We start from the raw sequence: 23,883 nt of genomic DNA, 5'->3' as shown, positions 1-23,883 counted from the left end.
ATCTAAACGTTTATAACTGGGCCACCAATAGTTTTAAAGTTGACCGCGCACACTTAAGAAACGTGGACGAGGTATTATGGGTTCAGTGAGGCAACGGCACGACATGAACGTCTCATGTTGTCAAAACGACTGGGTTTATTAGTTATAAAATAAAAAAGGTAAGTGTATGACATAATGCAAACATCTGTACAATAAAACACATTCAACCCGATTGACATTCCATGTTCCGCATAACATCCAAGGCAGACTTAAACATAGGTTAGGCATCCAACAATGCAGCGGTTTTTTTGGTCACGTTGAAAGTGTAAATATTTTGAATACATAACTCAAGACAATAGGGAATAATAGCACTGCTGTGTGATGAATAAAAAAAAAATACAAGATACTCTGCAATGAGACACGTAGAGAAATTAAGCCTATACAGATTAGGTTGTTGTGATTTTTACGCCATCAATTTCTGTTTGTTATTTTCCACAACATACCATATAACCATATAAACCATATAAATACTCTGGGATTGGGGAATTTTCCATTGGTCGCGCAATCTCGTTTGAATAAACCATCAAAACTAAGTTTTGGAAATTCTATGTTCTAGAATAGTTCCTGGCCTGGGTATTTCAATATCCTGTTTGGTCAACGTAGGCTAGTAGTAGGCCTATAGCAGCAACTGTAGGAAAAGTCACTTCCCCTTCATCACTGCTCTCAAAATGGAGAGGAAGTCAAAGCATGAGATATGACATTGGGTTTAATGGAATTCATAAAATAAAAGAGGAATCATCTTATGGTCAATCTATTTTCTGGCCGTTACCAAGGCCCGAGTATGAACCAGGAGAACAAGTGAGTGGTCTTTCTGTTGTTGGGTGGTTGGTTGGCTATGAACTTTTGACAGCACTCTGTGGATTGGTTGATTCTGAAAAACAAGAATAAATAAATAAGTAGTATCCGGATTAGTATCCACAGATACTGTGAACTAATAAATAACATTTTAGACGGGTCGAACTACATGGAAAAGGAAGTGACTTCCACACCAATTCCTGCAGATATAAAGTACCAAATTTGTTTCATAAGACTTGCATTGCGTTTGTGTATATATATGAAACAACAAAAAAACCACTGTGACAGGATATTATAATGGAAAATCTTTTTTGTCTATTGATTATATTAGGCTGTCATAGAGTCTTGACCGAGTATCCTTTATGAGATATAACAGCTCCCTCTGCTGTACATGGCGGGAGAACACACAATAGAAAATTAAGAATTCAACAAAACCTATTTGACCTCTTGGTGAGAACATCGTAAAGTTCTGTTAGATCCTTACATTTAGAAAATTATTCCAAGCTTATTATAAGCATATTGCCACATCATGATTCCATTATGCCGTTCCATAGAAACAGTGCTTAGCTAACTAGTTTAACTAACTGCTAGTTTACCTTGAATTAAGTAGGACACAATGCTAAAAGCTAACATCATAACAATGCTATTGAATTACCATGTATGTTTGCAAAGGGCTTAAATTGAAACCTACGAGTGTTATTTAGATTTGCCATAATTACAAGCCACCTCAGATAGTACCCCTGTAGTGAGCTCACAAGTGCTGAGTGCGATACCTCGGTGGTGGGAGCTACCTGTATTTAAAGGTAATGTTCGGATGTGACTCTGCTCGACCGTTACAAAGCATTCTCCGGTGGTGGTGCTGGTGCCCGGGCGGAGACCCATCTCTGACGTTACCACGGAGATTGGACCCTTCACTGCTTTCAGGTTCATCTGAATGCTGTCCTGTAGAACCCAAACAGAACCACCACATATGGAAAGAAAAGTTTGTTTCTTTGCCCTAACCCTGCGTTCACACCAAAAGCGAAGGCAAGGACCTCAGTGATGACATCATCAACCCACCTCCTTTGGGGTGGGAACCTGCAGCTTGGTGTCCTCGGGAGCCTTGACGACCAGGACAGTCTGGTCCTGGAACACCTCGATGCGGCTGACGTCTTCGTAGGTGACGTAGGCGGACGTAGAGACATGGCGAGTCAAGGAGTAAAGTAGATCTTTTACTAGATGCACGTATTCAGGGTTTGGAAGCTGTTGAACACTTAAGGACCATGGGTCTTATCCCTAGACTAAGGTTTCTGGTGCTGGCCAGCTTCCAGTGGCTGTCAGTAGTCGTCTGGGATGGTAAAGTGATAATCAGCAGGATAGTGTACCGCTATAGATCACTGGCCATGGGCTTTCAGTAGAAGGTCATGAAGGTGCGAAACAATAAATATGAACAGATATATTCCATTAAGATAACGTAGAAAACGATTAAATCCAGCTTGTTCCACAGATACAAAAAATGTATCTGTTGTAACTAGGGGTGTAACGGTACACGTATTTGTACCGAACCGTCACGGTACAGGCACTTCGGTGCGGTTACAGAGGTGTACCGCGGTTCGTAAATGTGGCGTACATAGCGTTAATATGGTGAATGTAAAGGCTTGTTTTGCAATACGGAATTTAAAACTTGAAGTCGGAGTTCCACCCGAACCGTTTAGCCAAAGTAATGTAGCGACCCTGGGACAGTTAAATAGTTTGTGTTATGTGTTGCATTATATTTCGTTGTCCGTTATGCCAGTTGTTCTATGTGCATGTATTGTAATGTTCTTCTTGTCAATCAGTGTGAGGGCGAATCATTAGGTCAGCTGGGGGAGGGCTTTGGAAGAACAGGAGGGTGGGGGCCTGCACACGAGTGAGACCGTGTTGGGGGTTGCCGGGGTAACCGGGGTTTGTTTTGGGTCGGTTTTCTGCCGTTGGTTATGTCGTTACGGGTTTCAGTGACCTGGTTTTGGTTCATTAAAACTACCTTCAACTACTAATGAATCGACATCATTATGTCACCGGCGAGGTCACTACATTGGTGTCAGAAGTGAAACTATTATTTATTTATTTTTTCTCGGTCCTGCTGTGCTCGGCGAGTCGGCTACTCCGACTCCGTAATCCCTTCAGCAGCTCTCAGTCGGGATGTCGGATACGCAATGCAATTGGCCGCCCGATCTATCTTATACAGTGTATAAAATATAAGATCAGCAGCTCTCAGTCGGGATGTCGGATACGCAATGCAATTGGCCGCCCGATCTATCTTATACAGTGTATAAAATATAAGATCAGCAGCTCTCAGTCGGGATGTCGGATACGCAATGCAATTGGCCGCCCGATCTATCTTGTACAGTGTATTTACAAACCGAACAATTAGAAACCATTTAAGCAGTGTTGTAAATACACTTCCAAAGCTTTTCAAATCTTATTTGGTGTTTTATTGGTCCTGGTGCAAAGTAAACAATGTACAAAGTAATTAAGGTACAAAGTCAAACCGAAGAAGTGATTCAGGAAATGATTTGTTAGAGGACCAATCACAGCCCTTGCCGTCTCCGTTGCGTCGACCAATAGGTCCATGGTTTCGACGCATAGTTAAAAATATTGGATGTGCACGTAAGCTACGGAGAGGGTCTCCGACAGGCTGTCCGGCTATGGATAGGGCTCCCTGTGTCTACTTACAGCACTTTAACATGCACACGCATTTGAAAAGGCGCCATCCAGGTGTTACTATCACCGTTGCTGTGAAAAAAAAAAGCGAGCTGTACAAACCCAGCTCACTGGGAATTCAGAAACGGAAATGCCATAAAAGAATTGGTGTTTTCAGTGCTGCTTTTTTTTTTTTTTTTTAATTCCCCTTAACTATTAACCGTACCGTATCGTACCGTACCGTGACTTAAAAACCGAGGTACGTACCGAACCGTGACTTTTGTGTACCGTTACACCCCTAGTTGTAACCCTGAATAGTACTTTGTTTGACCTGGACTTGAAAAGGATATTTTATGTTGTCTGGGTTGTCGGTCAGGTCGAAGAGCTGCTTGGCGCAGGTCTTGATGACCTCATCCAGAGAGTCTTCAACAGACTTCAGGTTGGACAACTCCTTCTGGGAGCTTAACTGGCTCTTCTTCAGGAAACACGACACTGGGGTCTTCCCACTGGGAGAGGAAGAGAGACAATGGTTAGGAGGGGGGGAGAGGGAGAGACGGAGACGTACCAAACAGAGACGGCTCTACTGGGTTAAAGAAAAGGTTACGACAAGAATGGATGGAAACACTGTTCTCAGATGGACAGTGTTACTTAGGTTAAATGGTATGTGATGATAAAGTAAAAAAAAAATGTAATGGATAATTATCTTCCATGCGAGTGTGTATTATGTTTAATTGTTTTTTAGGGCTCTCAGAGGATTTAGTAGGGCTGGGCGATTAAATCGAATTTTGTAGGCAATTTCGATTTTAGCAAAAAGTAATCACTTTCAAAACTTTAGATTTGAACATTTTCTTTTGACCATTTTGTGTATTTTTTTAAGGCGACATTTTGGAGTTTAGTGGTTTTGGGAGAGACATGCTGAATAAATACATCATGTTTTCAAACTCAAAAAGAATTGTCTGAATAATCGTGATTTCAATATTGACCAAAATAATCGTGATTTTTTTTTTTTTTCCCATAATCGAGCAGCCCCAGGATTAGGGTTGGAATGGGCTAGTATCATACTTAAATTTGTATTGTGTTCATTTTGTACTGCAGCATGAATGGTCGTAACAGAAGAAGGTGAAACACCACCCAGATTTGAGCTTGTCTGCTATAAGACTTTATTCGATTTTTCATCTGAAGTCTAATTTGTGAGACTTTATAGGCCCACATACGTACATCCACTTGACCTTGTTGGCAGACTCCTTTTTAATCAGGCTGATGCTGGACAGCACTTGGGTGATGTCATACACTCGCCGGCGTCGAGTCTTGAGGTTCAGGACCGCCTGCCTGAGGTCCAGAACGCCGTCTGGGGCGTTCCCCATCTCCTGCAGAAGGGCCTTGGTCAGCCATGCCAGGGAGACATCTGGACACATGGTAACTGTGGAATCAAATAAAAACCAATACTCTGGAAGAAACGATTGTTTTTCATGAAGGGACTATGTCATCGTCATTCACCACTAATTAACATAAAAAGCATAAAAGAAAACATTTGAAAAGTATTTATTTTCTAAACCTTTCATTTGATTCTAAACCTATAACACCAATATTAGTTGTGTTAAGGTCTTATTGGAGTTTGGGGAATAGGATTACATAAAAAAAATATATATAAGCCCTATCTTCATACCGTTTCTCGAGTACGAGTCGAGCCTGGCGAGTTTCTCATCACTAGGACGCCAACTGACAATGAGAAGGAAACACGGCTATGTTAAAGTTGCTATGCCTAAACAACTTGTAATAACGAAGAGGAACATTATGATCCATTTCAGAAAGGTTAGTGTCTATACCACTATGAAAAAGGTAATCAATACTATTTATTTGTCTCGCTAGAAGGAGTCTGAAGTAATAACATGAGCGGACATTCAGCCTTACCGGTTTGAAGCACTTTCGAGTGGTGCCTGTAAAAGAATGACAACAACGATATTTAAAAGAAGCAAACGCTTGGAGTTGATTATCATCCTACTGTAGGCCTATGTCGTCTGTAAACAGTAATGCCACGACAATCAACGACTATTAATTAAATTCCTAATCATTTTATCCATAACAACAGTCCCTCCATTCCGTTAGCATGTTCGTAACATAACGGGGAGGATATGTGGGAAAAACATAAAGAACCAACAAAACCTTTAGACAAACTGTGGCATCGTTGTAATAGCAGTGAATAACAATCTAAGATAATATAACAGTGTTGACCACGCTGAGAACGAGTCGATGTGCATTTTCCTTACCTTTGATGGCAGCGGTGCATCCTCCTCCACGCCATCCTCCGCCCACTGCGCGTCCTCCTCGGACGATTCCTCGGCCCAAGGGGTGTCCGTGCCGAGCACCCCGTCCAAGTACGGAGACATGATCGGTATTGCGTCCTCTCTAATCCCCCCTGCAGTGATGTGCTGCGGTAGAAAGTGGTCTTCGCATAACACGTGTTGTTCTGTCGAATCTTGCTTCTCGGTCTCCCTCAAGGCGGCGAGCCATACTTTAACCCGCGCCTGGTCCTTCGGGAACTGGTAGAACCGCTTCTGGACCCGGTTGAGCGGCCCTTTTCGACGGTTCGGGCAGCCGGAGACTACGCACTTGTTCATGGTCACGACTGACTGCAAAAACTCATCCGAGCGATATTTTGTTAATTATTCCTTGACGTTTGCTTGTTTGTTTGTGACACACGCTTGTCTAGAAAGGAAGATACTTGCTTTTTTTTGTTTTGTCGGAAGTAGATTTGAGCCAATCAAGTGTAGAGCAAGACATCAAAGGCGTGGTAGTTCTTCTTCGTGGAAAGGAAAGCTAGGGTTCTTGGGAAGCACAGTCTTTATATACTGCCACCTGCTGGGACGGGATTTCCTACCTATTTGACTGACGTTTACAGTTTTGGTAGATGTTATCCAACCCTGTGCCTTGTGCTTCACAAATAATGATTTCCTGAGAAGCGATAGAAAATTAAGTTATGCGTTCCAATATTATCTCAACACTTTTCTTATAGTAGGCTTATAGAAAACATTTTCATAAAAGCACTCAAGTTAGATTTATTTGAAGGAGAATAGATCGATATATAATAAACTATAACATAGCAATAGTTTATTGATTTTAAATGAATATTCGATGTAACATCACAGCTTTTTGTGATTGATTAAATTCGCTGCAAAATCCAGGCTTCTTCCATTTAATTAGATTCAGAAATAGCTGAACAAATTGAAAAATGAGTAGGCCTACTATCAAACACACTTAATATGACCTTTCACCACATCATACGCTAATTAATCCAGAGGAATGAACTCAGACCGCTGGGAAAATTAAGGGCTGGGGGGTATCTGGGGGATCAACGTCTCGGGAAACATATTAATAGGTAAATGATACCAAGACTCATAGCCTAAGATATATCGTTGCATGGAATTCATTAAAAAATAAGCAATTAGGCAAGCGTAGGTCTGTAATTTTAAATTTTTTGAGTGAAACTCCACAGAAAAATTATATTAAATATATATACAAAAAATAAATATTAAATATTGTATTATACTCAGTGATTATAATATAATATAATGTAATATCCTTTACTATTATAAATATAATATATGATAATATAATATAATACAATTAAATATAATATATTATATAACTTTTTGTCATAATTTTGCATTGTTTGGTATTTTATTATTTAATAAATTATAGATTGCATAATGTAGGCTATTGTATTTCTGCCAAATATACTAATGACATGCAACGTTGACTCTCCTGCTGCTGGTTGATGTGTGGAGGTTTTGGCAGCGAGTGTAGCTCATCCTACAGCCAGTAGTGGCCAGCAGCAAACAGCAGCCCTGGTGGCGGTCGAGGAGGAGCGGAACGAGAAGGAGGAGGATAGACAGATTCGGGGCGAATCGTAGACCCGCTGAGACACAGAGAGGGAAAGGGAACGAAGAGAACAGGACTCCCTCGACGTCGACTGAGCCATGGCCACTGAAACAGTCTCTCCGGCATGTACGGGGTCCAGTTTGCTGCAGCCCATCAGCGAAATCATAAATCTGCCCCTGGATCAGGTAGATATACAGAACCGTTATACACGCAGTTTATGGCAAGCATTCCGTCGCAGAGCTTCCAAAAAAAAAACATCGCAACGAAGCTGGCGTTTTCGGAGATGATTCTGGCTGCTCGAGCCTTCATTTGACTGAGAGTGGGCAATGGGCTCTCGAATTTTAATACAATCGATGCAATCGCAGTGCTGACTAATGTATCAATGCGCGAATAGGTGCACGGAGAAAGAAAGAATGTGCACATGCGAATGGGATGGATAGCGTTGAATGAAATTGCCGATATAATGAAGACATTTCACATGTAATCGTCTGCGGGCCTCTTCCAGTGTGCGCTGCTTCAAAAGACCTGTTAAGTGACATTATTTAGACGGGTAAAATGGCAATATTACCAATGCACTCCTGGATGAGATTGGAATTTGTCGATGCTTCAAGGCAATGGCAAATCCATAAATGGTGTGCATAGTGGGTTTTGGTTTCTTATTCCTTGTAATGACGTTTCTCGGTAGCTCTGTCTGTTCTCCACCGCTTCTATTGTTAAGCAGTAAAAACGAATTATATGCCAGGGGCTGGGGATTTTGATCAGGGAAGCTAATGCCAAATGTATTGTATTTTATTTTTCTCGGTTAATGCGTGGCTTATTGGAGCAAACGATACGATGCATTCTTGCTTTAATGGATAATCGCCAGACAACCTTGGCTTAAGTGCTATACGCTAATGAACTGGATGCGTGATGGACGTAATTTGCCGGTGAATAGCCGATGACATTTGTACGATGGGTGATTCTGGTGGTTGGCAGCTTCTATACTAGATGTAACGGTTTGGTCGCCCTGGCCTGTCACATGTGGTGGATCGGAGCTCCGTCTCGTTAGGGCCGCTTCAGAAGCAAGACGTAGCCTACGGTTCATCAACATGTAGCCTACAACCTCCACGCACTGGCTTGGCCTGTTGGAGATCTATGGATATGTGCATTCACTTTAGTATTGGGGTTTGTTGTCGAGGTATGCATACTCTGGTGGTCTTATAATTTTTTCATATGATCTTGTAAATCTAAATTAACATATGTTACTGTCTCAGGCATTATGTTTCAGCAACATCACCAGTTTATCTTACAATCCCCCCTGCCTCTCCCCACAGATTCATGGGTCGACACCCTCTGCCCCAAAACATCCCCACCACCCACCCAGACCCTGTCTGAGATCTGGCCTACTTCTTGAAAGGAATCTTTCTGTGGTGTATTCTCCTCTTGATATTAATGTGTGGTGGCAGGGTGGACCTTTGCTTCGAGAGATGCAGAGAGAGAGACCTGAGACCCAAGATCTGGGATCCGGCAGTTAAACGCATCAATGCGACTGGGCTGCTGTAGTGCCCTTGAGCAACTAACTCGCAACACTTTTCAAAGGGCCGGGCTATCTCTGGTTAACAGCCGTAACGCTGCAGTAATGTTTGCCCCCTGTTCTTTTCTGGCGCTGATATCGATGAGCTGTCCCAGCGGGTACGCATCGGGGCTTTCGTATTTGTTTGCATCTCGGCGTGCGTAACATTAGTTTCAAATATGTGTGCATTGACTGCACTAATGGAGGCTGGTACAAGTGTCGTTCATCAGTGTTTCACTATGGAAGGCCTGCCCTGGTCCCCGGCTTAGTTCAGCGTTCAGTCAGACAAGCATGCCCGCCTTCGTTCACAAGCAGGTTACGAACACGTTACGATCATGGGGCAGACAGGTTAGTGTAGTGGCTGGGGTGAATCCACTGCCAAAATGTACTGGGCGCAATTCCCCACATCGGCAATCTTACTTGTAGGCCTGCTAGAGCCAGATATCCTTCCCCTCTCCCTCTACCTTATTGTATCTGGAATCACTAGTTGCTTTGGATGAAAGTGTCGTTCAAAAAGACTACATACTTAATAGCAGTCAATAGATGAAAAAAACAATGGTTACCGTACAGAGAGACAATGATGAGACATTGTTGCTTCTATAAATGCTTCCTTTATCCAGCATGCATTATTAATGAGGATACATCAACAGTTGTGGACTGTTTTCACTCGGCTGCCAGCGAGCCGTATCAGGTGTTGGGTGTGGAGGGGCATAGGGCCAGGCAGTGTGTGTCTGTCTGTTGATGCCTGGAGGATCATCAGGTGTCAGGGGTACAGGTGTCCTCCTCGGTGTTCATGACATGAGATTGATATTTAGTCATTGAGCGGACCACAGTGATTTCGGATGCATGTCATTAAGGGTCGGGCTGGGGGGAGACATGCCTCCTGGTAGGCTGTAAACATTGGGGGATCGAACCCAGAACCTTTCATGTTGAGAGTGGAATACCCTTAGCCCTGACTCTATTCTACCCCATGACATGTCATACTATAAAATGACAGGTTGTGACATGACATATGTGACACTGATGTAAACTGTGATGTTGCAGCTGCCAATGGTTGCGTTGATATCGACTAATATTGCTGTTTTTATGATATATATCTTAAGGCTGCCACTAATGATTAAGTGGAATTAATAAATTAGTCAATTATTCATTTCTTATTTAATTAATCACATGATTAATGATTAATGCCCATCAGAAGTTAGTGTGTTATCATCCTAACCATCTAATATAGAGAATGTTCACCACTTTCACTTGATAAACAACTAAAACGATGAATCCATTTTTTTGCGTTTTGATTTTCATTGACTGATCACTCTAGATGATTCTATGGGCTGAGTGACTCTTTGTGCGAATTGTGCTTTCTAGAAAACTTTGGTGCGCTATAGCTCTAGGGAGATCAGTTTGTGGTACAGTAGGCCTATTCTTTATATCCAGGCTGAATACAGAATAGCCTAGCTAGCTACATTATCATTTAATCTCGGTTAGCATTGGCCTTTATGGTGTAGTCAAAACTACCTGGTCTAAAAACAGATTCCTTGGTATACTATTTATTGAAAAGTCTTCTTTTTGGAGAAGAACTGAAACAAGTATGTTTCCTCGAACAAGACACAAATTCAAGCACAAATGTAACTATGAAATTGTGGACTGAGTTAGCTTTTGTATGTTGGGGCTGTTGATCCATTTGGCTCTACAGATTTTTTATTTTCCAATCCAGTATTATTTATGGATAAAGTGAGAAGGAATGTTTGTTTGTGTTGGAAGTACCTAAGACATATAGAACATTGGTCCCAGCCGCAGGAAGGAGATGCAACGTTAGCTTACTGTTGAATAGTTGAACAGTTTGTCTCACAGTAGATCACTGCCACTGATATCGACTAGCCTTTATTGTGTTCCCCAGTAGAAATTAATCATGGAGACTCGAAATGGCACATTCCAATGAAGAAGTGCTTTATTTGTCAGCTGTTTTTGAAACCTAACATTCCTCTCGCCCAATTTCCTTGAACTCTTCATCTATGTCTGTTCATCTACTGAATCAACAGAATAATGGTTGGTTCAGCTTACAATATAATAGTTGCCTGTGGTGGGATATCTTCTACAAAAATTGCATCAGTTGCTTCATTACATTGTTGTGTCAGAGTTTCACTTATGAAATCGTGGGATTCCTCCTTCCTCTGTATAGGAACACGATTTCTAATGACTTCTTGTACTATCATGATCAGTTTGAAGCTAATTATTGTGTCAGACGAACAGTGGTGAAATTAGAACGAGACTCCTATAATTGTATGTATAGCAACAACACCACCATGCTACCATTGTACTGACTGCTAGGCTTAGCATGATAGCCCTTCTGTACATCAAGCTAAATCAAAGGAGCCGTGCAGCATTAGCAACAAGCTGGTGCCTCTGATAGCTCATACCACCCGCTCTGTGGGCGATCGTCTGCACGCTCTCAGGATGTTGCCGTGGAAACTGTCACCTCAGCTGCCGAGCAAATGGTGAGGCGTGTCCAGGCCTGGGCTCTGTAGGCCTACAGCTCACATTGATCAACGTCATACACTCCCTGGGCCTGTTTGTTTGTTTGTTTGTTTGTTTATGATTGGTTCAAAGGATAGTCGGGAGGCGGGGGGAAGCTGTGGTTTAATTGCTGTGATTGGTCAGAAGAACTCTGGGATGGGATTGTCAAAAGGCATAAAATGGAAAGGATACATGTGTGCGTTATGTGTGGTTTGTGTATGATTTTTGTAAATATGCATGGTAAGTGCCTTCATGATATGTGAGAGATATGGGGTATGATTTGAGATATGATTTTGTAGGGAATTTTGAAGCATTTGTATTTGTTTCCTATATCCCAAATTAAGTGACCAAGAGTTGAAATATTTTCCTCCTGCACACGTGTATCATTTATTAAGCGCTCAGTAAATTAATCCTTTGCTCTGGTGGTTTTGGTAGAATTTCCTTTTTGTCCAAAAATACAAATGAACAAATGACAGAGCCTGACTGTTGCTGAATGAAGGGAACAGTCAATGGGGTTTCTGGCAGTTGTTTTTTATGTAAATGATCAACTGTTGTGATTGGCTGACTGCATGAGAAGGTTAGCAGTCACCGGTAACTTGAGCTTTGATGAGACAAGTTTGAACTCATTGAGTGAGTGGGATCGGCTTAGCAACACCAGGCAAAAAACCACATCTGAAAAAAGTAAGAAATCCCCAAAACCATGAAACAGCGTGGCTCGACACCAGAGACCACCTTTAGCCGACAAGGTTCCCCTGAATGAAACACTCCAGCAGTTCAGCTCACTGATAATATGTCACAAACTCACCAAGTGGCACTGGTTGAATCTTAAGGTCTCATTAGGGATTTTGAGGTTCATGTTCTCATCAAAATCATTTTACTATTTAGACCTTTAGCAGACACCTTTACCCAAAATGACTCGCAGCAGTCAATTCAGTCATTAGGGAGCATGGATTAGTGTATCTTGCTCAAGGATGCCTACAGGTATCCCCCCTTTCCCCCACCACCACTATCCTTTTCTGGGATTGGAGTCACCGGTCGTCAAGTCCCGTGCACAACGCTGCAGCTTAACAAACCATTGCCCCCCAGCTAAGTGTCTTAACGCGGTCTGTGTGGCTGTACAATGCTTTATGATAGGAGCTTGGTTACGTGGACATAAATCGCCAGCTCTCCGACGTATTTGACGGAGAGTGCACTTAGAGAGCCGGTGGGGGATTTAATCATCTGTGAGTGCTATGGTTGAGGTCCCCAATGAAGCCGCTGGCAAAAGGCAGAGCAGATGCTAGAACCAGGGAATGAAGGGGTTAATTTCGACATCATCAGAAGGTAGGTGGGTCCTGTATTTCCTCGAGATCCGACCCATCGTCGAGTTTCATCATGAGTTTCATCATTTCCATTTTGGGTCAGTTTCTGGAGTTCGTTTTTTGAGGAAGGACTTCCGTCGAGTGATTGATCATCTTGCCACTTCCAAATTGTTATTCTGCTAAGCTCTAGGTATTTCCCATCATTTACATATCGTATCATCATCAGATCACGTAGCTATTTGCTATTTGCAGCCTTGTCTCAAATCAGTTGTTGGAGGTGTATTTGTGTGTACAGCACAGTCCACCCGTGTGTGTTTTGAAGATGTGAAATAATGAAGTTTGAATATATTTAAATAATATTATTCCTAAAAGGAATAAAGGAAAAAAGTAAAACATTTGCTTGTGGTTTGCTCCCCTCCCATAATCAGGAAAGGAAGGAAAACTAGTCTCATCCCTTGATGGAGAACAGGGTTTTCAGAAGGTTTTAGTGGTTTTAGCACAGGTTCATTAGGGATAAATCTCACCCAACAGTAAAGCATCTTCTCTGATTAATCTGTTTGTATTTTTGGCGTACACCATATTCCGTAGCATAGCATATTCTTTCTGCTAAACCCTGTCAGTAACGAGAACATCTTGTTCTTCTCCTGGAGGTGATAAACGATAATATTGAGTTGTATCGCGTCCAGCTCTATATTTCTAATTACTGCAAATAACCCGTTCATCACACCAACGACACCGACATTAATCAACAACCCCTGACCTTCCCTCCCTGTCTTCATATGATGATGAAGACGAAGAAGAGGAGGATTCTGATTGATTAAAAAAAAACACAGCCTTCACTCAATCCAATGTCCAGCCTCCCTCTTGGCTAAGAAAAGGATGTCTCCTAGCAACTGCCACTTCAAGGATTCCATCGCTGCTGCCCGCAGCCAATAGTGCGGTAGAGTTTGATAGAGTGGCTTTTAGAGAGAGAGAGAGAGAGAGAGAGAGAGAGAGAGAGAGAGAGAGAGAGAGAGAGAGAGAGAGAGAGATAGGTGAGGGGGGTTGGCTCTGCTAGCAAACAGGTTTCCTTCCTCCGTATATTAGCACAACCCCTGTTTATATTTATTTGTACCCGTTGTTATTGTTGACATCTGTACTAGTTTTGCCAATCTATTCTGATTATTGTGAGTATATTAGCTTTTGTGTAAATATCAATCAATTATTTACATTACATTAAGGAGATTTAGCAGATGCTTTTATCCAAAGCCACTTACAATAACCACATTTGTCAGAAGAAGGTGAAACAATATATCGCTGTCGGAAGGATGTTCATGGAACCAAGTCCAAAGCACTAATCAATTAATTATCTTACATTTATACCACCTCCCTGGCATATGTGTGGTTTATTCCTTTTTACTCCTATATAGACCGGGCTTGATATGACTGCGTAAGATAAACTGGTAGAAATAGGCTGAATAGGGCAACCAAAGAGAGAAATGCATTCATACATTTCTCTCTTCAAATGCAGGTCTAATTACACAGGAGCTAAATAAATAGTGAATTATGTAGTCCTCTGTTCAGTTAATTTCATTAGATTCATAAGCACCACGAGTCTCTTCATTGTGTGTCCAGGCTAAAAAGTAGTAACCCTAGCGTCCTATCCGGGCCCTCACCCCCTAACCGGGCCTTGGAGCGACGTACTTCTCACACTAATGAATCCCTTCCCTTCCGCTTCATGTGACGAGCGTGACCTGAACTATGACCTCCGGGGTTAAATCTGTACGTGTCTGTGTGTCTGTGTCTCTTGCCCAGAGAGGGAAGGGGTTAAGTCACCCATTGTGTTTCACACGACCTACAGCGAGTCATTTCCCCGCAGAAACATTACGCAAACTCCCCATCCCTCCAGCAAAGTAAACCGCTACACTTCCTCCCCGTTCCATTAGTTTAAAATGACCTCCAGCAATCTAGTGTTCACTGGTCCTCCTGTTTCCTGTTGCTGACAGCCTTAGGGCCAGCTTGACGTAAAGTTTTTTTTTTTTCAATCCGGGGGTGGAAAAAAAAACATCAACACACCAACAAGTATCATGAATTAAAGAAGATGGCGGCGAGCTAGTGTGTCTGGACAGACGGTTTGTGGCATCTGAGTGGGCCCAGTGGAGCCAGCGCTCCGTATGTCATATTAATGAGAGGGCGCCAGATGAGAAGAACCCAGGACATGGGTTTTAAGTAGCACTGCCTGCTGTAGCTGCTGCCCAGAAGTCAGTCAGTCAGTCAGTCTCTCTCTCGCTCTCTGAGGAAAGACATTGATCTCCCACTCCCTCTATTTTATTATATTATCTCTCTTTGAAGGAGACGGTGGTTCTGGTCAGAGAGTCGTACAACCCATATAGACAAGGACTTATGCAATAGAGTTGATATAATTATGTGCATGTGTAGTCAGCCCTGTGTCTATATGTGTGGTCTGGAACCTGGATATTGTAAGTGATTGATGCGTTAGCTTATTTTATATTTGTACTGCACCTCAAAGTTGAACAATTGTATGACTTCTATTGGTGATATAAGTCATGCTTATCTACATATGTATAACCTGGTTTTAATGGCTCTGTGTAAGAGCCTTTCTGTGTTTGTGTGTGTGATACAGAGCATGTAATCATGCCCTGTTTCACGGTGAAAGCTATACAGGAAATAGAACCCAATGCAGCGGGCATGCTCAATGCGTTGTTTCCATGCAGGAAATAGAACCCATAATCTTTGCAATGCTAGTGCCTTCCTCAGTGACAGTACAATATATTTAGGGGAATGCAACCCCTAATCCTTGCAGTGTTCTACAAATTAAGTTCTCTAGTGTGTTAAAGGTCTGAGGAAGCTGTGGTGCTAGGCTGATAAGACATGCATCCATGTTTGTGTAGGGTGTTTTGCAGATCACCACTGAGAAGAAGCCATGCAGGCGTTTGTTTGTGTCCCGCACTCTTTCTGCGCAGCTGAGGAGTGACGTGGTGAACTTTTGTGCGTTTGTGTGAACAGCTGACAACACATGCTTGTCGTCTGCGTTGTGTATTCTTAGTACACGACTGTGAATGCACGTGTATATGTGTGTGTTTTATGTAAGCCACCAGCTGGGCTTTTCGCGTTGCTCGTCAGACCATCTCAGAGAGCTGTGTGTGTGTGTGTGTGTGTGTGTGTGTGTGTGTGTGTGTGTGTGTGTGTGTGTGTGTGTGTGTGTGTGTGTGTGTGTGTGTGTGTGTGTGTGTGTGTGTGTGTGTGTGTGTGTGTGTGTGTGTGTGGTCCACCTGTGTGTATTTCCACCCCCACTGTGTGGGTCAGAATGCAATCGTAGATTTACGTATTCCTTTGGGAGGACTTTGTGCTGAGCTTGGAATTACTTGCCACTCCCATCTCCATCCTCACCCTCACCCTCACTAAATATATTCAAAATTGTTCACACATATCCGGACCATATATAGAGCATCCACAATCCTCTCACAGGGTGACTGTTTCCAGCCGAACAGTAACATTTGTGTTAGATACAACAGAGTATGCAGATCAGTGCAAATCAAATAGTGGCTCATGCAGTATCACAGGGTTCTGCTGTGTTACTGCATGAGAAGCCACAGGACAACGTACTTGAACAATTAGTTTCAGTGACTGCTCCTACAACGTGACAGTAGTGGTGTGTATGACAACAGTACAACCACAGTCGTCTCCCGTTGGACACTGGTAGCTGCAAGGTGCAACCCCAACCAGGTACCACAACCACAGTATCCCTTTTGTACGCCTATACATATATATATATACATATATATATATAGACATAGACAGTCGACTCAATTTTCCTGATTTATTTTTACTTGGTTATACTTCAGAAAGACACGCGCACACACGCACGCACACACACACACACACACACACACACACACACACACACACACACACACACACACACACACACACACACACACACACACACACACACACACACACACACACACACACGCACACAGCCGTCCACGCAGAGAGAAGCAGCAGGGGGGGAAAGAAACGTCACCAGCTAGGGGCTGCCTTTGTTGGAGGTAATCTGTGTAATGGACTGTAGAGGCGCCCCTCTTCAGGCCGGGCTATAAATAGCTTCCGTCTGATCCCGTTTTAGCCCCCGCCCCTGTTTCATCACAGATGCTTCCCCTATCCTCCAGGCCCCCACCACTGCTGCATCACGGCAAAGGAGAGCTCACACAAGACCCACGATCCACCTCACCCTGCGAACTGTTTCACTGAAGGGGGTCTAGCATCGGTAGCTTTAGGCCTTTGTCACTGGTTGCATTGGTTAAGTTTGGTGTTCTCCTGTTGACATCTCTTCACCATATACTACCATACTACTAAATCACATCTAGTCTGGTTGTACCAGTGCCTTTTGTTTTTGGTTGTGTTGGTCGAGGTGGGCCTAGTGAAGTGTGTTAAAGTGTTGAGGTCTTTCCTTTTTCCACTAAGTTCTGCCAAAGACAAAAGGCAAATTCACAGCTAGCCTAGTTGTACCCGTGCCTTTGTTACTGGTTGCATTGGTTAAGGTTGGCCAATGGCTAACGTGTTGGAACGGTGTGCACGTTACTGCTCAGAGGAGCTCTTTGGAGTGTGATGATGGAATGGCTCTTGTTTCAGGTCTGACGCTCATGGCTCAGCTCTGGAGAGACCGTTGTATACCTTGGGAGGCCACAGTTTAACTGAATGAGGTTCACTGGTATTTAGGGCCAAGCTGTACATCTTTTCAGCATAAGTTTTATTTTTCTCTCTTTTAATCTCTCTCCCTCTCTTTCTAGCTTTAGCTTTATTGTCAAGGCATGAAGCAGTGTTACATTGTCAATACATGTTATATCCAACTTATTATCTCTCTTCTCCCCCTTTCTTTGTCTCTCTCCCCAGGTCAACTTTGTGGTGTGCCAGCTATGTGCTCTGCTAACGGCGTTCTGGTTCCGTCTGTACCTCCACCCCAAGAGGAGCAGTCCCTTCATCAGACATGTGGTCGCCACCCTCCTGGGCCTCTACTTCGCCCTCTTCTGCTTCGGCTGGTCAGTCCAGTCCGTCTGTCACCAACGCTATCAAACTAACAACCAAAAAGGCAGCCTGTTTTAGCATAGCATTTTCCTCCGACCACGAGTGGACTATATCAGTCCCAGCTGCTGAACTGTATGGGCTTAGCATACCTAGCATAGTTTAGCATTGCCTAGCATATTTGAGCATAGCTGGTCTACAATATCAGTCCGTGCTAAGTAACTGTCTGGATTTAGCGTAGCGTGGTATATCTTAGAACAGCACTTTTTTATTGACAACTTGTGTTAAGCATTACTTACGTGTCTGAGCATAGCACTTTAGCTCCAACTCTCATACCAGTCCCAGATGTGGTCTGTGGTTATTAAGCTTTTATTGGGTTACTTTGCTAACCACTAGCTGCTACAAAGGGAAGTCTGTGTGTTTAATCTATACTTGTAATGATTCATCATGGTACTTATGTGAATATTCAAACGCTGTAGGCCTATATGCTATATATATAGGTGTTCATTCTCCATATATTGTGACTAGCGTGAAAGTGTTAGGCCAGCTAATACAGCCTGTAACCAGCTATATTCTTTGATACATTACACTTTCATCTCAAAAGATTTAAGTCTTCACCTTCAAATTAAAATTTCACAAGCAAGTTAATTTAATATTATGCAAGTGTCTATCGTGAACACTGTAGCTCTGTGTATATCTAGTTGTCAGGGTAACAGGATGTCAAGGGGGACTCTGAGTGAAAAGGGTGAAATTCAGTTTGGCTACGCCTGCTGTGGTCTTCCATCTCAGAGTTAAACCGGGGATATTCTGCTCACGAGGCTAACCCTTGGCCGCACCGTTTAGTACTCGCTGCTCGTTAATAAAATAACATTAATAATAAAGACACTGTTGGTGGTGGGTGTTGTTACCTAATTCAAAATCCCCTAATGTCTTATCAAGTCTTATATAATAATAACTAGTTCATCATATGATTATGTTGAGCTAGGCTGTGTTGAGCAAGAGCTAAAAATGTACTTAAAAAACAAAAATGTCTGTGTTCTTCCTCAGATTTGCACCTGTGAATGTGGCGTGTAGCCTGTAGCATAGCATGTAGCATAGCGTGTATTAAAGCCTTTAGCTGATAGCAATGCATGTAGTAGTAGTAGCAGCTTATAGTAGTGCATGGCGTGTAGTCTTGCATGATTCCTGTGGTCAAGGTGTAACAGCGCATGTGAGCTGTAGCATAGCGTATAGACGATAGCATCGTGCATAGCATGTGATAGCTATATCTGGTATTGTGTAGCACAGCATGTGGTGTTGGCTCCCAGGGTAGAACAGGGGCCTGACCCGTCAGACAGGTCAGCGCCGAGGGTGTCGGATACGGCGGCCCGTTCCAGTCTCAGGGCCCTGTGTCTGTGTGTGGGCGGGTTCTGGGTTTTACGTTCCCAGGGTCCTTAGGGACACGGTGGATCGATGTGAGCCAATCACGTTCTTTGTTTACAGACGGTAAAGCTCACGGACTGCTTCTTATCATCGGTGTATGAGAGCTTGTCTCTGGCTGTCTGGATATACTATGAAACCAGACACGGTTGTGCTGCGTACGCCACAACTGCTGGACAAACTTCAGTGGAGGAGGTGGATAGAGAGAGAGAGCGAGAGAGAGACAGTTTGTGTATGTGTGTGTGTGACCATTATGTCGGTTCTCACACTGCCCCACGTGCTGGTAGATTGCTAGTCTGTCACATCTTGGATTCGGGTTCCATAGCAAGGCATAACTCCTGCCTTTGTTATAATAGACTGCTTCTTGTAAATGTTAGGAAGCCATTTTTTTGTAGTTTTGGTCTTTGATAATGTTTTTGATAGGAAAAATGAGAAAACAAAAGATTGGGTTGACTGACTAGGTAACTGAAACAGAAAAACATATTAATGGCTCACTTCCTGTGTGTTCCAGGTATGCGCTCCACTTCTTGGTTCAGAGTGGGCTGACGTATGGCATCATGATCCTGACCGGAGTAGAGCACATGCACAAGTAAGACCACACCTTCGGAGTATAGAGGCTCCTTGCATGAGAATTAACTTCTTGAAGACATGAGAAACTGAAACGTTCAAATGATTAACTGTTACAAAAACATGCCTTTTTTAAACAGTGTCTTATTGACTTCTGTTGCCTACTTTTAACTCGTAAATAAAAAGTAGCATACTGCACTCTTGAATGTAACTGCTGGGACCAACAGTTTAACCATATCCTCTCTGTATAACAGAACTGTAGATGTTCTGTTCAGTTCTGTGAAAGTCTACGGTGGGATTCAAACTTGCAACATTAAGGGCAAGCTCCTGACCCACTCTTACATATAACTGTCAGTTAAACATTAAACTTGGCACTCATAGCAAATGAGTGATTCAATAACAGATAATTCCCAGGAAACATTTACACCAGTCAAGGTGTATGCTCTTCCATTCAGAAGGTTGAGTCTAACGTCTCTCAAATATATATGGGAACAGACACGCAGTACACGTTCAATATCCGTTAAGAATCAAATGGGTTTCCCGTACGTCGGGTAACCAGACGTCCTCTTTTGCCCGGACATGCCCTCGTTTTGAGACACTTTAAAAAAAAAAAGTGGCGGCATTTCAAAATCGTCCGTGATTTTATTAAAGCCTCATACACATTGAATTTGCGTTGCATTTCTCTGGGTCGTTCACAAACTAGTTAGGCTTCGCCTCCCCTTCTGTTCGCTTTGCATTGGTGGAAGTGAGTAGGGGGAGTGGTTAAGTAAAGCCTTCAGATTGGATGCTTGACTTACTTAGTTTCTGTCATGTTTTGTATTTATTTTTTTACCATTATTGTTTTATATGGACAAACATTAACAAATTTGTCCTACAGGGGATTGATAAAGTTCTATCAATTGAACAGAAAGAAACACTCGGTCATACTTTACACACTTTACCACAGCATTGACCTACTGAATGCCACAGATATATTTTAAGCATTGGACTGAATGCCACATAAATATATAATATTTTTTTTGCACGTTTGCAACGTTTAAAAGTTCAGGGAAAAGTATATGCCTCTATCTACCGATGTTGCTTAAGCCAATAGCCTTTTGAGGCAGTGTTGTTTTTGAATATTAGTGTTAAGGGCCAATAATGCTTACTATCACACATTAGTCACCATATCTGTGGACACATTTGTATGCAGTCCCGTGTTAATACCCCCCCCCCCCCCCGCCGACAAAATCTCACTCTGAACTCAGTTCAAAAATTGAGAGCCCTGGAATAATGTTGAACTCAAATACATGCCGCAACACAGACTGAAATACAAACTTGACTACAAACACTGCAAGGGTTATTGGTTCCAGTCCCTAAAGGAGAACAGGGAGAGCGTTAAACTAACAGGGCTTATGGTTCATCACGGTTCCTCACTGCATTCCGTTCATTCATCTCTCTGTCTGTTCTGATCTCCTTCAGATACTGCCTGGTGGTTGCCCTTGGTTACCTGAGCTTCTGTCAGATTACACGGGTCTACGTGTTTGATTATGGGATGTACTCTGCAGACTTCACAGGGTAAGGCCCCTTCGCTGAGCTTGTTTAACGACGCTATTTGACAGAAGCTGTATACTCTGGTTATTTGACCTTTTCGCTTGATTCATTTCAAATACATATTTATTGCACATTTAAACAATTTACAGGATATGAATAACAAATGTTCCCTTGTGGAGGCTCCAACAACTTGTATCAGTTTGCAGTGTTATCTATGTATTAAATTGATGCTGTGAGAGTCTCTGTGTGTCAATATGTGATACACAAACAGGGACATGTTAACATCAAGAAATTAAAATACATAAACAGACATAAAAGTACATGGAAATTCTCATTAAAAGACAAACAATTGTTTATGCAAGGACATACAACATACGTTGTAGGTCTTAGAGCCTTGTGTTTATAGAGTCCCTGGTGATGTGTGTGTTTGTATGTGTTTGTCTTTCAAATGCCATGCTTGGTTTCTGTTCCGCAAAGTAAAAGAGCAGCCAGGGGTAACCTTGTCTCAATTCAAACATCTAACATAGATCAGTCAGAACAACAGAGCACAAAAAACAACAAGGCTGAAAATAAGTTAACGACAAGTCGGTTCAAAGTGTCTCCTGACAAGGAGGCTGTGTTTTCTACTCAGTACGTTTTCTACTTGTGTGATTTCTACTCACTTAGTAGAATCTTGAAGTTATGAATAGATTTTTTTTATATTACTTGATTCAGCATCGTCAATATCCACCAAACCTCACCCGATAAACACTAGAAAATATGACCTTGATTGTCCTGGTGTTGCACTCTGGTCATACTAGGCCAATACAGGACTATAGAGCGTACCGTTGGCAAAAACGGTATAATTGTCAAACAGCCAGTGTGTACATGCAGACCTTCCGTCCTGGGCAGAGAGGTGACATTATTTATGTAATCTTTTCATCTAAAGCTAAACTATCTGCCCTCCATTTCCCTCCAAGGCCCATGATGGTCATCACGCAAAAGATAACCAGTCTGGCGTTTGAAATCCATGACGGTAGGTTCATATGCAGAGTTTTCTTGCTGATGTATGCATCCGGTGTGTTGACTGTTTTTACAACTCGCTATTGTATTAGGATATAGAAACTGATGATTTGCCATTTTTTTTATCAGGAATGGCCCGTAAGGAGGAGCATCTGACACCTGGGCAGAAAATATTGGCCATAAGGTTGGGCTTTAAATCATATCTTGTTTCATCTTTTATACTGTACAAGTATGTACCAATACCAGTATGTCCGAGTATGTTTTCACAATTGTACCAATAGGCTCCCCAACACATGTAACTTCTTTGGTTGGTCTCGTGCAGGAGAATGCCCAGTTTACTGGAGTACTTCAGCTACAACTGTAACTTCATGGGCATCCTCGCTGGCCCCACCTGCTCCTACAACGACTACATTGCCTTCATCGAGGGCGGGACCTGTTGTCATAGAGACTTTGAGACCAGTAGGAAGGCCTGTGGAAAAGTGAAAGGGAGCGAGCCTTCACCGAATGTGAGTCCCAGTCTATCTTCTGAAACACTGTAGAAAAGCAATCAACAGTGTAATATGTCCTTCAATTTGTGTGTGTAGACATTTAGCAGATGTTTTTCTCCAAAGGGAGAATCTTAGATACAGTACATGTATACTAAGGAGCAGCATGGGGTTAGGGAATCTACATGTACCTACATGTAGACTGTAGACAATGGGGTTTGAACCCAGAACCCTCACACTGAGCGTCAAACATCCTCACCATTAGACTAACCTGTCCTAAATACAGATATTTAATACAAACAGCCTAAGCCAAACCCTATGTACGTATGTATGCGTACAATAAACACCAATGTGACCTTCAACCTTGTCTTGTTTTTTTATCTTCTCACAGACGGTGGTGGTCCAGAAGATAGCGACATGCTTCTTCTCCCTCATGGTGTTTCTGTTGGTGTGTAAAGTGTTCCCCGTCGAGCGCAACATCGACGACGACTTCATCGCCAACACGCCGTTCTACGCCCAGGTCGTGTACCTGTACCTGTCCATGCTCACCACGCGGCCAAAGTACTACTTTGTGTGGACGCTGGGTAGGTGACACTCACTAGAGAGATGGCTAGCTAGCTAGTTTAATTTGGCAAAATGTACTGTGTGGATGCTAGGTAGGTGCTACGTGACTAGGCAGCTTGCTAGCTCAATATGTATATTTATAGAAAATGGGAGTGTATGTATGTATCTATGTGGACGTAGTAATGTATGTTATCTTGGCTCTAACGTGGCGTTTAATCTCTACACACCAGCGGATGCCATAAACAACGCCGCAGGCTTTGGGTTCAACGGCTACAACCTGGACGGCTCCCCGCGCTGGGACCTCATCTCCAACCTCAGGATCCAGAACATCGAGGTGAGGTGGAGCTCCCGTGCCTGGCTAGGAGCTACTGTGCCAGGTTCGGAGCTTGAATGCCTAGCTAGGAGCTTGAATGCCTAGCTAGGAGCTCGAATGCCTTGTTTGGAGCTCGAATGCCTGGCCAAGAGATCAAATGCCTAGATAGAAGCTCCCATATCTGGCTAGAGGCCTTATTTAACTCCATGTGTGACGATGATGAGCCATGACAAG

At 42.8% G+C, this 23,883-nt stretch overlaps 2 protein-coding genes across 3 annotated transcripts in view; one reads left to right on the top strand and one right to left on the bottom strand.

Moving 5' to 3' along the window:
- Nucleotides 1-108: 108 nt before the first annotated feature.
- e2f6 (E2F transcription factor 6) lies at nucleotides 109-6,314 on the bottom strand. 2 transcript variants are annotated; one of them, XM_056580689.1, is made up of 8 exons: nucleotides 5,763-6,314; nucleotides 5,407-5,432; nucleotides 5,162-5,214; nucleotides 4,714-4,915; nucleotides 3,846-4,001; nucleotides 1,894-2,008; nucleotides 1,626-1,776; nucleotides 109-910 (listed from the first exon to the last, which is right to left on the bottom strand). In XM_056580689.1, exons 1-8 carry the CDS (start codon nucleotides 6,111-6,113, stop codon nucleotides 873-875), a joined length of 1,092 nt encoding a protein of 363 aa, XP_056436664.1. In that variant the 5' UTR covers nucleotides 6,114-6,314; the 3' UTR covers nucleotides 109-872. The 2 variants fall into 2 exon arrangements, with proteins under 2 accessions (XP_056436664.1, XP_056436665.1); XM_056580690.1 differs by having other exon boundaries at nucleotides 4,714-4,900.
- A 972-nt stretch (nucleotides 6,315-7,286) lies between these two features.
- The window catches only part of mboat2b (membrane bound O-acyltransferase domain containing 2b), a 22,656-nt gene continuing 6,059 nt past the window's right edge, over nucleotides 7,287-23,883 (top strand). The window contains exons 1-9 of the mRNA XM_056580813.1: nucleotides 7,287-7,559; nucleotides 17,638-17,783; nucleotides 19,697-19,774; nucleotides 21,214-21,309; nucleotides 22,245-22,300; nucleotides 22,417-22,471; nucleotides 22,610-22,793; nucleotides 23,164-23,356; nucleotides 23,567-23,670. Of these exons, the coding sequence (XP_056436788.1) occupies nucleotides 7,473-7,559; nucleotides 17,638-17,783; nucleotides 19,697-19,774; nucleotides 21,214-21,309; nucleotides 22,245-22,300; nucleotides 22,417-22,471; nucleotides 22,610-22,793; nucleotides 23,164-23,356; nucleotides 23,567-23,670 (999 nt within the window). The 5' untranslated portion in view covers nucleotides 7,287-7,472. The remainder of the gene's footprint in view (nucleotides 7,560-17,637; nucleotides 17,784-19,696; nucleotides 19,775-21,213; nucleotides 21,310-22,244; nucleotides 22,301-22,416; nucleotides 22,472-22,609; nucleotides 22,794-23,163; nucleotides 23,357-23,566; nucleotides 23,671-23,883) is intronic.

The sequence above is a fragment of the Gadus chalcogrammus genome, chromosome 21 (assembly GCF_026213295.1).
Source record: "Gadus chalcogrammus isolate NIFS_2021 chromosome 21, NIFS_Gcha_1.0, whole genome shotgun sequence".
NCBI lineage: Eukaryota > Metazoa > Chordata > Actinopteri > Gadiformes > Gadidae > Gadus > Gadus chalcogrammus.
Note: the sequence above shows the minus strand (reverse complement) of the source record. Positions and strands in the feature narration are given on the sequence as shown.

Bases quoted from the DNA above. Each gene is read 5' to 3' on its own strand.
- e2f6 (XM_056580689.1), bottom strand. From the start codon at position 6,113: ATGAACAAGTGCGTAGTCTCCGGCTGCCCGAACCGTCGAAAAGGGCCG. The intron at 5,215-5,406 runs GTAAGGCTGAAT...TCTCATTGTCAG, and splicing joins CTCGAAAGTGCTTCAAACCG to TTGGCGTCCTAGTGATGAGA. The intron at 4,916-5,161 runs GTATGAAGATAG...TTGATTCCACAG, and splicing joins CGACTCGTACTCGAGAAACG to TTACCATGTGTCCAGATGTC.